We start from the raw sequence: 13,940 nt of genomic DNA, 5'->3' as shown, positions 1-13,940 counted from the left end.
TCCATAGCTGCATTCAACGGGTGGCGTAGTCATCAACCAGCTACCGCTGTTACATCGCCGCTCAGTTTGACTCCCTGGGCACGGACCGGGTCGCCGCCACGAGACTACAACCCTCAAGAGATCCGGCTCCGGGTAAGCTCCCGCGTGCGCAACGCAGCGCGACACAGGCCCAGGGGCGCGTCACTTACATATACTGCCTGTTAGGCAATCCCCACATGTGTGGCATCTGTCTACCACCGCAGATGCAGGTAGCCAAACATATTAGCAGAGCACTCCAAAAATTATTGGATAAGACTGAGCACGTTCAACTCTAATACTGAGGTAAAATACTGACCAAATACTTAACGTGTGAACATGGCCTAAAGTTGTGTGGCAAAACCAAGTGGAACCGCTCTTATAAGCTTCTAGAAAACACAGAAGTCTCTGCCGTTTGACCATTACTGATCAAATATTGATGGCCTTTCATAAGAATTAGTTTAGAAATCTTGGAAAAAAAAGAACAAGTTCTGAAAACTGTTTATGTTTTGAGACAAATAAACCATGTCAGTTTGGATAATATTTAAAAAACATTGTATTTCATTTACATAAAACATCTACTGAAGGAAGTAACTGTATTTACACAATTTTAGAATGAATCACAATTAACCAGGATGAAAGTTAAAAATTATACATTTCAAGAATTTCACCTGATTGGCTTCAACTTCCAGAAAAATCTACAACTGTTTTTCTTTCTCCTCTTTTTTATGATGTACTTATCTACAATTGCTGGGAATACAATAATCATCACTGTCATTTGGAAAAGCTCCAAACTTAGTAGTCCGATGTACTTTTTCCTTGGAAATTTTGCTTTTATGGAAATCGGTTACACTTCAGTTACGATGCCAAAAATGCTGACCGATATGGTATATGGTGACAAAAGAATAACAGTTTATGCCTGTATTACCCAACTATATTTCTTTTTTGTTTTAGGGGGTATTGAAAATTACTTATTGGCAGTCATGGCTTATGATCGATATGTGGCAATTTGTAACCCTTTGAGATACTCAACAATAATGACTAAAAGATTTTGCCATCAGTTGGCAGTGATGTCATGGCTTTCTAGTTTTATAAGTTCATTAATTCCTATATATTTTTTAAGTCAACTGTCCTTTTGCGGTAGGAATGAAATTGACAACTTTTTCTGTGATGCGTCCCCAATTTTTAATCTCTCTTGCACTAACACATCACTTCTAAAAGTCTATTTTTTCAGTCTTGTGTGGTTCGTTGTGTTCAGTTGTTTATTTTTTATTATTTTATCTTACATACAGATCATCTTAGTTATATTAAAGATGCCTTCACATAGTGGTCGCAAAAAGGTTTTCTCTACATGCGGATCTCATTTCACTGTGGTTATTATCTATTATGGCTCTGTTATATCGATGTATGTGAGGCCAAACCATGGACACACTTTTGTATTTGATAAATGTCTTTCAGTTTTTTATGCCATTGTAACCCCATTTTTAAATCCTATCATTTATAGCCTTCGAAACGAAAATGTTAGAGAAGCCATGAAATCATTAAAATGTATGTATTTTATCAACCTGTCAAATCAGAGCTGAGACTAAAGGACCCCAAAACAAATTAGATTAAATTAGACCAAGCCAAAGAATGTTGGCAGTATCAGCTGACCATTTAACATGTATGATTGCCTTTCAAATCTTCCCTGATAAATGAATACATTTTTAGGCTTGATTATTTTGTTTTTGTGCTAAATAGTCCACAGCCATAGTAAACTGTTAGCGGCTTACTTCACCCTCATCATTAACAATACTTGAATACTCATCCTAGCTGAAAATTCATGTGTAAGTGGAGTTTGGGAGAGATGACTGAGGTTCATTGTACAAACAGCTAACAGCTACTTTAGCAAAGGTGTATGAGTGTAGACCGTGTACAGGGGTGGTCTCTCCCAGAATACAGCAAGTCTAGGACAAAGAACATGACCAGGCAATTTGTTAGGGAATTCATTTTTACTAACATCGAAAACAGAGTTGCCCCGGCAATGCAAGAAAGAAAAAAAGATAAATTTCACACACATCTAACCCAGGTCAGCTAGGACCCATACGCTGCACAACCGAAAGGCCCAGTATGTTCTATATGATACACTATAATTTGCCTGACCTGTTTTTCCACCCAATGCGGTAACCAAGAGTTTCCCAGAGCAAGGGTATAATTAGATGGGTGCAAGAAGCGGCCCTTGCAGTGGTGCAGGGCAGAGATTCACAAACTTAACAATTCTCTAAGATTACAATTCTGTTATGCTATCTGTAAACAAGCTCACACACTGAGGGGAGTACCTAGCTGAGGTTCAAACAGCAAATTAGCAACAAATGTCTCTAACTGAGAATCTATGTTTGGCGCCAAACTCTCTCTCAAGTCTGCATGCACACTCCAACCGGGATCCCTGTGGTGGGACTAGAGCTCAGGACTTACTGGTCATAACCACTGAAGAGGCTGCCTGATCGTCCATTCGACTATTTAGCAGGGAAATCGAGGAGTGGATCGTGGACTTGTCACTTGGAGCATAATTTTAGCCTGACATGCTATCAGAAAGCCATTCACGTCACAACAGATGCCTTGGGGGAATCTAACTCTGCATCCAGCCATAGTCATCCCCCTAAAGCAAATCTTCCTATCTGACAGAAGTCACAGGAACAGCTACACCTTTTCTCACCAATGTGACCAGCTCCTAGGAAACTGCACACATTGAGCTTCCAGGATCTCACACAAATGTCTTGTTTAGTCAGTTTCTTGCTCCAACTGATTAAAACACGATCAGATCTGCAATAGAGATCAGGTCAGCCATAGAGTCTATTCCAGAGGCAACAATGACCTCTTGTGGCTGGAGTCGGACACTGGAACAATGTCCAATTATTCCCATCTCACATGAGCACTCAAACCCCTTCACGCCATAGCCATTTTCCATTTTTTGGGGGGGGTTTTTTTGCTTTTTTCTCCCCTTCTTCCAAGAGCCATAACTTTTTTTTTATCAATATAGCTGTATGAGGGAATTTTACTTTTGAATTACACTATTTATTCTACCACATAGTGTACTGGAAAATGGGGAAAAAAATCCTATTGTGTTAAAATTACAAAAAAAAAGTAATTTTAGCACACTAGGATTTTTCAGGATTTTTTGTGAAAGCATCTGAAATTTGATGAAAGTCTAGAAAAAATAGTAATGTTCTAATTTTTACTGCTTGTATCCTTAACCAGATAGTCATACCACATAAAATAGTTGAAAAGTAACATTTCCAATATGTCTACTTTATGTCAGAAGCATTTTATTTCTTCATGATGTTAGAAGCAGAAACCCTCAACAAGTGACCCAATTTTGGAAACTAATTTTGGGTTATGTTAAATATTTTGAACCCATAGCTACTTTACATTTTTTTTTTAGTTTGGAAAGAAAATTACATTTAATCTGCTAACATTTTTAATTAATGCAAGGTTTGTAACTTTAACAAGCGATAATAGGAAAAAATGGAACCCATAACTTGTTACACAGTTTCACCCAAACATGATCATACCCCATATGTGATCTAATACTGCTGTTTTTGGCATATGGCAGGGCTTGGAAAGGAAAAAGCACTAGTTTATTTTTGAAGTGTAAATTTAGTAGCAATGGATTGTGAATGCCATGTCACATTTGCAAAGCCAATGACCCAGTGACCCCATTTTGAAATCTAGACCCCTCAAAGAATTCATCTAGGTGTCTAGTGAGCATGTTTAACTTACAGTTTATTCATGAAACTTTATAACATTTAGAAAGCTAAAAAAAATCACTAAAATACAGTTTTAGCATCATATTTATAATTTCCACAAGGGATAATAGGAAAGAATGGACCCCATAATTTTTATGCAATTTCTCCCAAATGCAGTGATACACTATATGGGTGTTTCATCTGAATCGCATTTTCGGTCATTTATACGGAAAACCCAAGTAGCATTCAGCGGAGAGTGCAGGATAAATGTGACTGAAAGCAATGAAAAAATTCAGCTCATCTTTGATGGAAACCAGGTAAGTTTCTGATGTGGAAAAATCCAGAGTCTCATCTCTGCAAGACAATGGTATTGCTTGTGAAGGAAGTGAGTCCATCTTCAATCCATAAAATCAAATCCTTTATTTCATGATTAAAATAGATATGGCAACACTAAAATATGCCTAGGCATAGGCATGATTGGGGATAAGGGGTGCAAAGAGGTTGAAGCAGATGCGTTTTGAATGACTTCTGCATTTTTAAACTCGGTCTGATGATTGATTAAGGTACTATAAAGATATGAGAAATTATATGTGCGATTTTGAATTCTATGTTTTTACTTATAAGTACATAAACAAATTTGGCCCTTAGAAACTCTTAAAATTAGGTAAATACAATTGTAGATGAACAACAGCAAATGACAAATCACACAGTATCATTGTTATTTAACACAAACTAGGCCATAATGCAGAGGCAGTGAGTTAAAATTAAGTAGACCCCATGAATTAAGATGAGTGTAGTAGTCTGTAAATAATAAAGAAATTCAGTTGATAGGGGAAAAGAGAGCGAAATAGAGAGAGAGAAAAGGTGACAATAGCAGTGCCAGACTCAGTGTAAGGGTATGATCACACTGATGTATAACATGCCCATTTTTTCGGAAAGCACTTGGCCCAATGTTATACTACGGGGCTGTGCAGATCCGTGATTATTTTGTCATGCCGATATTTGGATCGCACGCACCCATACAAATTTTTAGCCTTATAAAAGATATCAGTCTGTCAGTGTGCTGTTTTCTTAAATGTTCTATTGTTTACTACCGTATTGCCATCCGTCTCCATGATGAGGTCACTTTGACATTATTATGAGGTCACTATGACATTGCTAAGGTTGTGATTCTGTTGAATAGCTTGAAAAAGATGTATACCGCCCTAGAAAAAATGTATATATGGTGAATTTGAATTTCAAAAGATTTAATCATCACTATTAATAAAACATATCTGCGTTCTCTATGGGCAGTCCGTAGAGGTAAAAGGAGCTGCTTATGTCTGATTGACCATTGCTTCCAGTGTACCAGTATTGTCAAGAGCTGGCTTTGCTGCCTTAGTATTTACAACCAGAAGCCTGACTAAAGGCCCATAAACATTAGACTAAAGTTGGTCAAACCCATTGATACTAGAATGATCGTCAGGCAGTCTAATGTGTCCCGGGGCCTCACCATTCACCCACTATGTGATTTGTTGAGGGAGAGTTGGGAAGCAATATTATATATTAGAAGGTTCAGGCATGTTTGATTTCCTACACCCAGTCCTATTGGTCTTTGGAAGATAAGCTGCCCTAAAAGTCTGACTGCAGCTCTCGTATAGACATTAGAGACTAGAGTGCTCAGATAATCCAAATAATTTTGTGGATTGAAAAGTCAAGGAGATAGTGATATAATGTGTATTGGGGGGCTTAATTCATGTCATTAATAGTGACTATTAAGTTGTGTTAAAGAGTGTTGGAATGTGCTATAATTGCAACTATTGTTCTTGTTAACAACGATTGTCTTGAGTGGAGTAATGAGCATGGGAGCTTAGAAGTGATGCAGTGTGAGTGCATAGAAGAATCTTATCCAAAGAGAAACACCTAAGACATCTGAATACCCTGTAGTCTCTAAACATATCCACATAATTATGGCAAAGAGTATCATGAAAATATCCACTATTGTTTAACATTTGGAATCCATAAAAGTTTGCCATTGGAATGATGATAGTAAAAATGTATTATTCCTATATTTAACACTAGCAGAACTAGACATTGGATCATGGTTAGTCATTTTCCATTCCATACTGCCTTTTCCCTGTAAAAATTGTGGTGTCATGTGCAGATGATATTGGGCCAGCTGAGCAATGAATCCCAAAAGTTAAGAGATTCTTGAACCTCCCATCCAGCACCAGAGATTACTGATCTGGCTGATGCAATCCGCCCATCTCTGCAAGGAACCCTTAACATGCTAGCCCAGCAAAAAAATGTTGATTAATGGGAATGCTGTAATTTTTTGTTTCCAAATGAAGAGGATTAATAGGTTTGTGGCCCTATTTAAAAAATTGAGAGCGCTACTTAACCTGAGCAGGCTACTGATCAGTGGCATACTGACACTGCTATGGGGCCCATGACCGGGGGGGGGCCCGTGAGCTGGGAGGGCCCCAAGCAGCGAGGGAACAAGGAGGATAAGTGAGTAGGAGGTTGCGGTGGCGGAGGAGCGGGCTCATGCAGTAGCCGCTCCTGCAGGTACCATGTGGGCCCGCTGCTAAAGGGACATGAATATTCCCTTTTCTCCTCTCCCATGGGCGTGGAGAAGAGGAAATATTCATTCTCTTCAATAGCGGGCACAGAGGAGTGCTCAGCTGCGGCTTCTGCTGTCAGTGCCCACTGTTAAAAAGAATGCATATTCTCGCTTCTCCACGCCCATAGTCCTGGTGTGGAGAAGTGTGAATATGATGGCAGCAGCTCACTTCGGTGTCAGAGCGCATGTGCAGCTCAGATGCTGACACGAGCTGCTGGCAGACAGGACACAGCAGCGCTGGAGCAGAGGCAAGGAAGAAAGGGGAGTATAAGTGTTTTTTTTGTGTGTACAGTGATTGGGGCCATAGTACATACTAAGATTGGATTATTGGATGAGGGGGCCACACATACTAGGATTTGGGGATGAGGGGGCCATGCATACCAGGATTGGGGAATGAGGGGTGCCATGCATACCAGGATTGGGGGATTGAGGGAGCCATGCATACCAGGATTGGGGGATGAGGAGGCCACGCATGCCAGGATTGGGGGACTGAGGAGGCCACGCATACCAGGATTAGGGGATTGAGGAGGCCACGCATACCAATATTGGGGGATTTGAAGGGTACCACACATACCAGGATTGGGTGATTGAGGGGTGCCATATGTACCAGGATGGGGAAATTTACCAGTAGCTGTTGCATTTCCCACCCAAGGCTTATACTCTAGTCAATATGTTAACCCAGTTTTTTGTGGTAAAATTAGGGGCCTCGGCTTATACTCGGGTCGGCTTATTTAAAATATACTGTATTTTAAAATCAGTGAGTACGTGGTACCCATAATACTGCAGCACTGTGCGGTGCATTACTCTATATTGGGGCTGCATTTTACCCTATGGGTATACTGTATGGAGACTATGGGGAGTGCATTATATTCTATGGATGACCATGAGAAGTTCATTATACTATATGGAGGATTATGGGGGGTGTATTATACTATATGGAGGATTATGGGGGTGCATTAAACTATACAGAGGATTATTGGTGGCATATTATACTAAATGGAAGGCTATGTGGGGCCATTATACTATTTTGAGGGATATTGAGGGGGCCATTATACTGTATGAAAGCAATTATACAGTATGAATGTTTGTGTGGGGTCCATTATACTGTTTGGAGGGCTGTGTGGGGCCATTATACTGTATGTAGGCCCATTACACAGCATGGAGGGCTGTGTGAGGGATCATACTGTTGGGGTCACCATACTTTACCTTGGGAGTTCAAGTGGGGTACAATAGGGTCATTATACTGTGCATGTGGAGGAATGCATCATGGGGGTATCATACTGTGTTTGGGGGGCACTTTTATTGGCATCATACTTTATGGGGCAATAAAAGAGGAATCTAGGACATCAGCAGGAGGAAAATTACTATGTAAAGGCTGAAAAGTTGTGAGATATGCTCTTCTGTTAGACAAATATTTATTTAGTTTTTGTGGGGGGGGGCAATTTAGAATTTCTGCTATGGGGCCCCATGATTTCTATGTGCGCCCATGCTACTGGTGATTTGTAAATTTCTAACCTTTGGTTCGAAACTTCAAAACCTTGAAATCTCTATTTTCTGATACCCATGGAGTAAATATGGAACATGGAGATCCACTGTATTAAAAGATTGTATAACAGATGAAAACAGAGGAGAACATTTTGCAACTGCAAGTCCAGGAAATCTACAGTATTTTGGATTTGCTAAAATGTGAGCTTCTTCTAGTCTGACACTGACATCATACTTTTTCATTTGCTTATTAAGCCTAAAATGGGTGATGTTATCTGTAAACCACTAGCCATGGTGTAACAAAATATGTAAAAAAAAATCAATAGCGGAACTGGTGCTTTTTTAATATCCTTCCCCTGAAAAAACAACGAATAAGAGTTATTCCACAATTTACATGTACCTCAAATGGTACCTATAAAAAAGTACATGTCCCACATAAAGCAATCAGCAGTAAAATATGTGGTTATGAAGACCCAAAATATGCTGATTCTTTAATGGGTTTCTGGACCTGGCACACATTTTGGCAGGTATTGTATCTAACTGTATCATGCCGAATACTAACAGTTTGCAAAGATAGTTTAAGCAATTGTTACATGATAACTAGTGATTTATGATGTTCCATTGACAGAAACAGGATGACAAGGTAGATGATTTTTTTTACTGAAATTATGCAATTTTCATATAAGCAGTCACATGATGACTGCAAAATATGAACAATGTCAAACCGAGCAGAATCTTAACTGTGTATATTACATGGTTTTAGGATTCGGCTGGATAAAGACAGATATAATTCCTGTCGAAATGTAGTACATAAAACCTATGAAAGCTAATTTTAGGTCTCCAGAACCAATCTTTTTTTATTTTTTTCCCTCATCTAAATCCAAAATCTATAACTTTTTTTATTATACTGTTCGTATAGCTGTATTAGGGCTTGTTGTATGTAGGATGTATTGTAATTTTATAGGCATTATTTTTAGCTACATATAATTTATGGAATAACTTTTATTGATCGTTATTTGGGGGAAGAGATGGAAAAAAATACAATTTTCTAACTTGGTGTAGTTTATATTAATATGAGATTCCCTTTATTACATGATTCTATATTTATTTTTTCACCTCTTTTTCAAATCTTTCACCTCTTTCTTTATGATTTTTTTATAGCTCTCCTTTGTGCTCATGTTATAAAATTATACAAAATAATTTTTATTTCTATAGCGCCTAAATAATTTGCAGCATTTTACATTTTAAAGAAGACTTGTACAGACAATAAAGACATCACAGAGTGACACATAAATCACATACCAAAAGGAGTGAGGAAATAGGGAAGACACGAAAGGTGAATGGAAAAAAATGCTTGTATTGCATTGTTAATGTGCTCTGATATTGTTTCACAGTATGACTGCTTTTAATTTTAATTTCTTCTAGCTCTCTTTCTTCTCATACATATTGGTTTTGCAAATTAACTATACACATTTTCTGTCTTCTATTCCCATATTACTATCCTCCGTTGCTCCATGACATAAAATTATTAGATACATACATATACTCATTGTTTTCATATTTAATATATATTTCTTGTAGTGACATGCACATTCTCACGCCTTATTTCCTATTTCAATTATGTTTCCTTATTTCCTGTTTCTATATGTGATTTAGACTGTCATCTTGATATCCTACATGTGGGTTTCCCAAAATGGTCTTTGCTTTTTTTGGTATTCCAGTGCATTTTATGACTCTATGTCTGACTTATAGTTCAAGACTTTGAGATACTTGCTTGGTTCTGTCCTTTTATATAGCCACCAGAATCATGCATGGGGTATATACATGTACTGTCTGACCCAGCTGAGTGTTATTTAATGGCACTGTGGAATGGTTCCTGTGCAGGTGTACTTTCCCCAATCTGGTCATTGTACACATATTGTAGAAATTTACACATATGAGCTTCATGAACCATGAGTATCTGCATAAAAGGTACAGTTTGTCATAATTTAGGCATACATTTCCTCCAACTGGTTAAAATTATCTGCCAGGCGGTGGTTTTAATTTGGATATGATTATTCATCCGTCAGCTGTATTAGCATAAACCCTTGAAAAAGCTTGACCACAAAATGGATTTTAGAATTAAAGTGTTTGTCCTGTATCTACACTTTCAGCCTAGGTGGTAATGTTTCTGTCCCTCAATGTTGCTTGATTATTTTTATAGGATGAATTTTGGGTACTTTTTTGCATCATGACCACCATTCTGTATAGTTTTAATGTTTTTAATTACAACGTTCTGTTAATTAGATTTATACATTTTTATCTTAATAATGAAATTATTTTTCAAATTACGTACTCATATTAAGTATTTGAGATTTAATGTTTTGTGCTAGTTCATGAATTGAAGTTCTTGTTATTTTTTAACGTGTAGCACGGCCTACCAAACAGTTTGGACACTAGAGCAATTTTTTGTTTATTCCAATATCATGCCCAATAGTTTGCCTATTGTAGATGATTCTGACAAACCTGGTGGCCATAGGTCTTTAGGTGCAATGAAAAATCACTTTTGCATTATGGGATAACGATCCAAGATAGATGGAGCTCCTTTCCTGTGTCAACCTCCTAAAATACATTTAAGAAAGTAACTAAGATGATCCAGACCCCCAATCTTGCTTAGCCCCTGCCTCTCTGTGCAGAAGAGTGATATTGGTAAGAGATGAGGATAGATGCCAGTTCGACAATGGGAAAAAGCCAGTCTCCTTTTCACAACCTAAAGGAGAGCAGCAAATTTATTTAGGACATGAAAATGTAGTCACATGAAGGGAAAAGGTTAAACCCTCTGAGCCACCAAGTTAAGTATGTGAGAAAATCAGAGAACATGCTGTATAATATTACTGTCTATCAAAGAGTCAAGGGTACCAGAGCAGAGGTGAGGAATCCCAGCAAGGTTGCATAGAGCAATCACACCTGTTTATCAAGATATTTAGAACTTAATATTTATTTAATAAAAATTAAAAACATACCATATATGCACAACTGACTTTAAAAGGCTAGAGCAAACACAACTTATAAAATATTCCCATTCTTATCTATTTATTACATCACTATTCATTTTACTGGATTCACTACTGGAAATTAATATTGAGCGAGCACTGCTCGGTACTCGCCCGAGCATCTCACTACTCGGGATGTTCGGCGAGCACGGAGAATTTCCGGGTTACTCGTGCGGGAGCTCGGGTCTCTGCCTTGCATGTTTAGCATTCTTTACAAAGCCAATGAACATGCAGGGATTGCCAGCCAGTTACCGTAATGACGCAGCAATGTTGTTTGTGGGCATTACAGTGATTGGCTGGCCGCACAGCGTCACCTCGAGTATTTAAAACCGGGCGCTGCCATCTTGGACACAGTCGCTCTGGATCAGACAGTGTAGGGAGAGTGCTGCTGAGCTAGGGAGAGATTTATACTGCGAAATAGTTAGTGTAGGGTCTCTAGAGCCTGCAAAATCAAACAAACAGTCTCAGGGGCCAGGAAAAGAAAAATCCTTTTTTTTTTTTCATCTAAATCCTGTTTTGTTTTGTTTTCCTCAGTCAGACTGTACAAATACGAGTCTTATTACCCTTTTGGTTTTACCCCCCCCCCCAAAAAAAAAAATTGAGGACGTGGAACTGGATGTTCTGGTGATGGTGCGTGCAGAGGACGGGGCCGTGGCCAAGGTGAAAATGTGCCACAACCAACAGCCACATCTTCTCGCTCCCAGTTCTTAACCAAATTACTAGGGAAGCACGCAACACCAAGACCACTATTGCGAACTGATCAGTGTAAACAGATTATTAATTGGATAGCAGATAATACTTCCAGTCACCTGGGCACCACCAACTCCAGTCTGTCTTCCACACGGTCACCCTGATGCTCCTTCCTCCCACCATGCCGAGTGTCGTTAGACAGCAACTGATCCCACAGTTGGACAATCTGAAGAGCTGTTCACTGGTCCATTTCCATATTTGGGCCCCTTGCCTGCTCTGCTTGAAGTGGTGGAAGAGGAGATCCCATGTAGCGATGGCCAAATATTTGCACAGCCATGGCCACAGGAAGGCGACGCTGGCAATTTGTCTCAAGAGGTGGACGATGACGAGACACAATTGCCACGAAGTGAGGAGGAGGACCGTGGTGCGGAAGTGGAAGAGGAGGATGATCTTCTAACTGACCCAACGTGGCAGGAGGACACACAGAGCGAGGCCAGCAGCACACAGGGGGACGAAGGCAGAGTACCCCAACAGGCAGGAAGAAGCAGTGTGGTGGCCGCAGACAGAAGGCGGGCAATCGTTCCCGGTATCATCAACACGAGGGACGTTGCCAGTACAACTGGTAGGTCTTCCAGAGTCTGGAATTTTTTTCAAGACTGTGCTGATAACCCCAAAAAGGTCATTTGTACCACCTGCCAGGCCAGCATCAGCAGGGGTAACAAAACTACCAGCCTGACCACCACCAGCATGATCAGGCACATGTCAGAAAAGCACACGACTTTGTTGGGCGAACCCCAGGGTCCACGACCAGTGTTAGCAGGTGTCACAACTGCTTCTTCCGCTGTTGTGCATGTAAGAGAACACCCTGTTGTGAATGCAAGGCAATCCCCTGTCCATACTGCATGCAAAGATGCCCCCTCCTCTCAGTCTTCACTTGTTATGGCAGTTTCTCAAAAAACAGCATCAACGTCCACGTCCCACTGCAGCGTTCAATTGTCCATATCCCAGACCTTTGAACGAAAGCGCAAATTCGCAGCCAACGCCCCACAGGCCACAGTCCTAAATTTGCACATTTCACGACTACTTGCGTTGTAAATGCTGCCTTTTAGGCTGGTGGAGACGGAATCCTTCCGCAACCTTATGGCGATGGCCATCCCCCAGTTCTCGGTCCCCAGCCGACACTATTTTGCCCGGTGTGCCATCCCCGCACTACACAAGCACGTGTCCCAAAACATCTGCCGTGCCCTCAACAATGCAGTTACTGGGAGAGTCCACCTGACAACGGACACGAGGACAAGTGCTTGTGGCCAGGGATCGTACATCTCCCTGACGGCACACTGGGTAAGCATAGTGGAAGCCGGGACCCAGTCAGAACTTGGGACGGAACACATCCTCCCCACACTGAGGTATGCGGGGCTATGTCAGCCAGAGTTGCCCCCACAGTGTACAGCTCCTGCGCATCATCCTCCTCCTCCTCCTGATGTTCAGCCTCCATCTCAGATATCATCACATCAGTTACAAGTTGGAAGCACTGCAGTACTGCCTCCGCCAAGCGGCAACAGGCTGTGCTGAAACTCAAAAGCTTAGGTGAGAAACCTCACGCTGCTTGTGAGCTGTGGACAGCTGTGAAAGAGCAGGCAGATCTGTGGCTGAGACCGCTGAACCTACATCCAGGCATGGTCGTGTGTGACAATGGCCGTAACCTGGTGGCGGCTCTGAGGCGAGGCGAGATCACACACGTACCATGCCTGGCTCATGTGCTTAACCTCATGGTTCAGCGGTTTCTTAAATCGTACCCCGAGTTGCCAGATCTGCTCGTCAAAGTACGCCGCCTGTCAGCTCATTTTCGCAAGTCGGTTACAGCTTCCGCCACCCTAGCTGTGTTGCAGCAATGTTTGCACCTTCCGGTACACTGACTGGTATGTGATGTCCCCACACATTTGAACCCTACCCTCCACATGTTGCAAAGGATTAGTGAGCAGAAGAGAGCAGTTGTGGAGTACCGGCTGCAACAAGGCCATCAATATTCAGGTCAGACTCCACACATAAGACCTCAGGAGTGCACCTGGATGTCTGACATATGTACCATCTTGACAAACTTTTGAGGAGTCCACCAAGAAGGTGAGTGGCGATGATGCCGTCATTAGCGTCAGCATCCCACTTGTCTGTCTTTTGCAACGCTCTCTGCAGAGAATTAAAGAGAAGGCTTTGCAGCCAGAGTATGATGAGATGGATCAAGAAGCCGTAGAGGACGATTACACACAGCCCAGCCTCATCTCATCCCAACGTGCATTGGGGGACAATGAGGGAGAGGAGGAGGAGGAGGAAGAACACTATCTGGTATCATGCGCTGTAGACGGTAGTACCTGTACAAGTGTCATACCATCGGTT

General features: G+C 40.9%; 1 protein-coding gene across 1 annotated transcript; it reads left to right on the top strand.

The window, feature by feature from the left end:
• Positions 1-746: 746 nt before the first annotated feature.
• Positions 747-1,598, top strand: LOC141259921 (olfactory receptor 11L1-like). The gene has a single exon (XM_073676095.1). It carries the CDS (start codon positions 747-749, stop codon positions 1,596-1,598), a length of 852 nt encoding a protein of 283 aa, XP_073532196.1.
• Positions 1,599-13,940: the final 12,342 nt, after the last annotated feature.

The sequence above is a fragment of the Phyllobates terribilis genome, unplaced genomic scaffold (assembly GCF_046119375.1).
Source record: "Phyllobates terribilis strain yellow unplaced genomic scaffold, ASM4611937v1 Scaffold_1__5_contigs__length_1240528914, whole genome shotgun sequence".
Classification (NCBI taxonomy): domain Eukaryota; kingdom Metazoa; phylum Chordata; class Amphibia; order Anura; family Dendrobatidae; genus Phyllobates; species Phyllobates terribilis.
Note: the sequence above shows the minus strand (reverse complement) of the source record. Positions and strands in the feature narration are given on the sequence as shown.

Excerpts from the sequence above, each read along its gene's own strand:
- LOC141259921 (XM_073676095.1), top strand. The coding sequence starts at position 747 with ATGTACTTATCTACAATTGCTGGGAATACAATAATCATCACTGTCATT.